At 38.8% G+C, this 5,261-nt stretch overlaps 1 protein-coding gene across 6 annotated transcripts; it reads left to right on the top strand.

Moving 5' to 3' along the window:
* Positions 1-285: 285 nt before the first annotated feature.
* FADD (Fas associated via death domain) lies at positions 286-4,470 on the top strand. Of its 6 annotated transcripts, none has more exons than XM_060262541.1 (3): positions 286-421; positions 773-1,080; positions 3,654-4,470. In XM_060262541.1, exons 2-3 carry the CDS (start codon positions 783-785, stop codon positions 3,926-3,928), a joined length of 573 nt encoding a protein of 190 aa, XP_060118524.1. In that variant the 5' UTR covers positions 286-421; positions 773-782; the 3' UTR covers positions 3,929-4,470. The 6 variants fall into 6 exon arrangements, with proteins under 6 accessions (XP_060118524.1, XP_060118523.1, XP_060118526.1 ...); XM_060262540.1 differs by having other exon boundaries at positions 341-455; XM_060262543.1 differs by having other exon boundaries at positions 342-428.
* The last annotated feature ends 791 nt before the right edge of the window (positions 4,471-5,261 follow it).

Here is a 5,261-nt window from a genome sequence, read left to right as displayed (position 1 = left end):
CTCAGAAGAAGGCAAGGCATAAATTTTGTTTATTTTTCAGCATTTATTTTAATGTTCTTAGTAATGCCAGGAAAAAGTGACTAAAATTTGCAGTACAAACTTTTTAAAAGTAATAAGATATGTGAAATACATTTATCTGAGTGCAAGGATTTTTTACATATGCATTTGCGAAGAAAAGCAGCGCATTTATTATATTTATGCTTTCTCTTTGAGGGTATATACGTGCTTTGCTTTTCCCGCCATTCTTGATGTTTACTATAAAAGTTGAATGACACTGCCCTCTGCCTCCCATGGGTCGCCCTGCAGTTCTTGTCAAGTCTGCTTGTACTTTCCGGCGAGAGACGAGTCAGTTTCGTGCATAGGCGGAGCGTTCTGGAGACGGGTCGCGTGAAGTTCCTCGTCGACTGGGTAAAATCAGGAAGTATGTAGTGAGTTTTTGAAAAGTTTTCATTATGGTGGGTTTTAAAGGATTTCTAGCAACTTTTGCCTTCACCCAGAAACTTATTTGGAGTTCGTCTGAAGTGGGCAGGGAGGGGTTAAGTAGTTCTTGTGAACTAATCGAGTCGTCGTAAAAGTGGAAGTAAGATTTTCGTGAGTTGAAAACATTAAAAATCCTAGCTGGAGGAAGTAGTTCTGAAATTTAATAGCATTTCTGCCAGATTCCCGCCCCTCAACCTAGTGTGTATGTGTTGCAAGAGGAGAAAAAAGAAACTTTAAAATCATCTTGAATATATATTTCTGTAAGCATTCTAACGGCTCTCCCTTTCCCTAGGTTTTGGAGGATGGATCCATTTCTGGTTTTGCTGAATTCATTTTCGACCAGCATATCTCCAGATGAGCTTTCTAATCTCAAATTTCTGTGCCAGTCCAAAATCGGTAAAGGAAAGTTGCAAGCTGTGAAAAAGGGCACTGAGCTCTTTACCATTCTCCTAGAACAACAAGACATTACACCCAGCAATGTAGAATTCTTAAGAGAGATGCTCAAAAGTTTGAAAAGAGAAGATCTGGTAACTCAACTAGACCACTTTGAAGAAAATGTAGAAGGTGATCCCACCGAGCAGCTAAGCATTGAAGAAAAACGTAGGTGGACAAGTGTTGTTTTTGTGTAGCAGTGTTGAATGAGGCCTAGAGAGATGACTGTGTATGTGATGGGGGAGGGGGCTCTAGTTTGTGTAGATCCCCTAGCAGCTTTTTAGGGGCTGCAGCAGGAAAGCGCCAATGTATGAGTGGGCCTCTGCTTATCATTTTCTGGGTCCTGGATATATGCTAATAAATCCACCAGGAAACTTTTCAGTACTACATAGTAGTGCTTAGCTTAAACAAAAGCTGTGACACACAAAGAAACACTTGGGGGGAGGGGGTTGGAATTCCCTTTAACCCATCACACCCCCCATACTCTTATTCTCCATCTCAAGCATTTTGTGATTGACTTTGAAAAGTTCAGAACAGCAGCTGAGTATCAGTTAAAGGAAAAAACTAGGCAGGAAAACTCTTTAGTGTGCTCAAGCCTTTCTCAGACCAGTTTTGCGATTTGGTTAATTTACAAAGTCATATTTCTGCATATCTGGGGTTTCCCAAGTGTGTAGAGACCTTTACCTTGTCTGCTGGCAGCCTAATTGAGATACAGTGACCAATGTAAATGTTGGAGGGTGGGAATCATTCTATATACATCCAGAAATTCAGATTTGGTTGCTGTTACAGATAATGCAGAATGTTTTTTAGAAATAATAAATAAGAGCCAATAAAAAGGGTTCCACAGCCACTTCAAGGGTTGCAAGGATTGTTATGCCTTAAACAGGGAAGTGTTATAGAGTTGCCAACCTTCAGATATTAGAGCACTCCATGAGAGCTTTAACTAATACATATATTGAAAACAAAATTTTAAATCACAATATTTTTCACATATTAATTTGGAATTATTTTACAGTCCATTTTACAGTATACAGTGTTTTTTCTTTGTTTGTAGGACTTCCTGAAGTCCAATGCAGCTGTAATTGCAGTTCCCAAACTGGTGTGGCAGTTTGGGAACTACAATCACACCTGCATTGAACTTCAGGAAGTCCTACAAACAAAGAAAAAACACTGTATACTGTAAAATGGACTGTAAAATAATTCCAAATTAATATGTGAAAAATATTGTGGTTTAAAATTTTGTTTTCAATATATGTATTAGTTAAAGCTCTCGTGGAATAAGGTATACCTTACTTATACCCGTGAGCTCTCTGGTTTCATAACATTCAGATAAGGCCTGGAGATCTCCAAGAATTACAGCTGATTTCCAGGCAACATAGATCATTTCCCTGGTGAAAACAGCTGTTTTGGAGATTCTGTGACATTACACACTGTTGAGGTCATTCCTTTCCCTAAGCCCCAAGGTCTCTAGGCTGCATCCCTCAAATTTCCAAGAATTTACCAACTCAAAGCTGGCAACCCTAAGTTTTACCACAGCTTTAACCTCCATTTAAAAAGAAACAGCTTTGTGCAATTTTTGCAGATGTTTTATGAAACTCCTGTTGATAAAAAGGTGGCTGCTGCAGAGATTTTTTTTTATTTACTTCTTTCAGTCTCACTCACCTAATGTGGCTTATAATACTCTCCCTTTCTGCATTTTATCCTCAAAGCTACACTGTAAGGTATGTTAAACTGAGAGTGTGCAACTGGCCCAAAGTCACCAAGCAAGATTCCCAAGCAGAGTGAGGATTTGAACCTGGGTCTCTCAGATACCAGTCTGAAACTCTAACCCAGGGGTATCAAACATATGGCCTGTGGGATAGAATCAGCCCATCCAGGGGTCTCATCCATCCCATGAGCAACTGATTACTTTTATTGCCAGATGATAGAGGCTGTGCATTATGTCCCTGTGTAACACATAATGGGCAGTGGAAGATATTCAAGGAGATACTGTGTGAATGTTAATGTTTTAAACATGTTTGTATTTTGAGTGAAAAATAACATTTTTAATTGCATTTGACTGTACCCTTTATACAGTTTCTATCTCCAGTATCTGGCATTATGTTTTTGGCACACATGGCCAGGCTGACAAAATGACATTTATGTCAGTTCCAGCCATCCTAACAAATGAGTTTGATGCCTCTGCTCTAGCCACTACAGACGATCAGATAGGCAGGTGGTTAAAACACTTCTTATGTTAACCTCTAAACTTTGTTGGAGAAAAGGATAAATATGTGAACAAAATGAGGATTTTATGTATTCATTTTGTTTCTGGATCTTTTCCCCATCATCAACATCTTGCAAAACTGGCTGGGTAGAGAGACTGGGAGAGCATATAAAAGATGGGGAATAACTTTCCTATCTCCAGTGTGGCCCACTCCGCCCTTTCTTGCCTAGTTTTTCTCTGGCTTTTCTTCCTTTTGACCTTTTTCTTCCATGGGAGGGAATTAAAGTTGAGGTCACTTTATTGTAAATACTCAGAAACTTCCTGGCCAATTTGGTGTGAAGAAAGAAATTGGGTAGTGGCAGATATCAAAAGTACTCAGTCTGGAGTAATGCTCCAGTCAGATGAGGATTTAAGAACCCCTAAGTGGTTCATTGACCAACAAGTAGAAAGGGTGTTCTTTGGTACCTGACCGTAGGTGGCTTAAATGTGCTGTTGTGAATCAGTGATTTTACGCAAGCCATAATTTCTTTTCTAGGTAAGGTGGAGAGAGCATTTGAAGTCATATGTGACAATGTTGGAAAAAACTGGAAAATGCTGATTCGAAAACTTGGAATTTCAGATGCCAAAATAGATCGAATTGTGGCTGCCCATCCATACAACTTAGAGGAGCAGTTGATGCAATCCCTTCTAGCATGGAAGAAATTGAAAGGAAAAGAAGCTAAGTCTGAGGACTTAGTAAAAGCCCTCAGGGCTTGTAAAATGAACCTAGTGGCAGACAGAGTTGAAGATGCTTTACATCTGGTCATCTAAAATACAATAAAATCACTGGGAAGAAAATTTTACTGAGATATTAAATGATATATTAGCCAGGAAAACAGATCTTGTAGAATTCCCTTTACATGTGTACATATACTGGCTTGCCTTGTTTGCGTGCAGTGGAATTAAGACTACTTTAGCTCTCTGATTTGTGCCAAGACTGGCAAAGTTGGATGCCTTTGGAATTCCATGTGCAAAGCTTATACTTGTCAAGGTAAAGTATTTATAATTCTATTAAAATCAATTTTAACAGAAATCCTCCATTAATCCTCTTGGAGGAGGAATACAACCAAAACATGTGATGAAGATGATAATATATGAATGGTAATAGACTAGAAGTCTTGCGCTAGATATTGTTTTATGTGTGGGGTCATGAACACCACCTGTTTTACATGAGCAGAGGCAAAAATTGCTTTCTTTGAACCTTTGATGAATTTGGAACTTTAATGTTGTGGAATTGTTGTCATATTTGTCATGCTGATAATGTGCTTGAGACCCAGATGCCAAAATATATTTCCTATTTATATATGTGAAAATTTAAATTTCCTTGATGAGAGCCGGGGGGGGGGGAGGTAAAATCAGAGCAAAGAGCTGACAATCAGGAAGGGATGGTACAAGAACCACCGAGCTCTGCTACAGAGGAATTCTGAGAAATAATAAAGAGCAACACATAGGTCTGGTGTGGGTAGGTGGATTTGCGAGAAAGACCCCATTTTGTTATGCCTTTGTATATATCTTTCATATTCAGCATGATTTAGATTATATAAATTGTGCGGGTTTTTAACTTTTAAAAATACTGTTTTTTAGTTAGTCATAAATCTTGTCACTGTTTTCCATTCTAAGAATCACAAAGTACATCACCTGTTACTAAAATAACCATTGTAGGCCTCAGAACCCATATGAAGGATCCTGACTTTGTCACCAAACAACAAAATGTTACTTTGTGTCTGAGAGCTTTTAGGGCAACTGCTTTTTCTGTCATAACCAAACCTTGGGGAAATATTTGTTTACTGATTTTGATGTATTTGTTGGGAGTAGGAGTAGTGGGCGACTTCATCCATTCCATTTTGTGCCTTCTAGGCCTGGCCCTGCTTCTGTAGTTTTACCCCATGGAAAATGCCTGGTTCCCCCTTTTTAATAGAAAAAGTGGTGATGTACATGGAATGAAAGTGTAGCAGAGCTCCTGAATCAGCAAATGTATACCCAGACTAAGTTCACACTTGCCTTTGGTAGAAACTCGCTTGCTCATCTTAAGCTAACCTCTATCTGTCTCAAACTCCATTCCTTCAAACTGGAATGAAAATACTGGCTTGCATTATGGAATTGT

Source organism: Heteronotia binoei, chromosome 21 (genome assembly GCF_032191835.1).
Source record: "Heteronotia binoei isolate CCM8104 ecotype False Entrance Well chromosome 21, APGP_CSIRO_Hbin_v1, whole genome shotgun sequence".
Classification (NCBI taxonomy): Eukaryota; Metazoa; Chordata; class Lepidosauria; order Squamata; family Gekkonidae; genus Heteronotia; species Heteronotia binoei.
This window is presented reverse-complemented; position numbering and strand designations above follow the sequence as displayed.

Excerpts from the sequence above, each read along its gene's own strand:
- FADD (XM_060262541.1), top strand. The coding sequence starts at position 783 with ATGGATCCATTTCTGGTTTTGCTGAATTCATTTTCGACCAGCATATCT. Across the intron at positions 1,081-3,653 it reads GCTAAGCATTGAAGAAAAAC|GTAAGGTGGAGAGAGCATTT; the intron begins GTAGGTGGACAA and ends TTTCTTTTCTAG.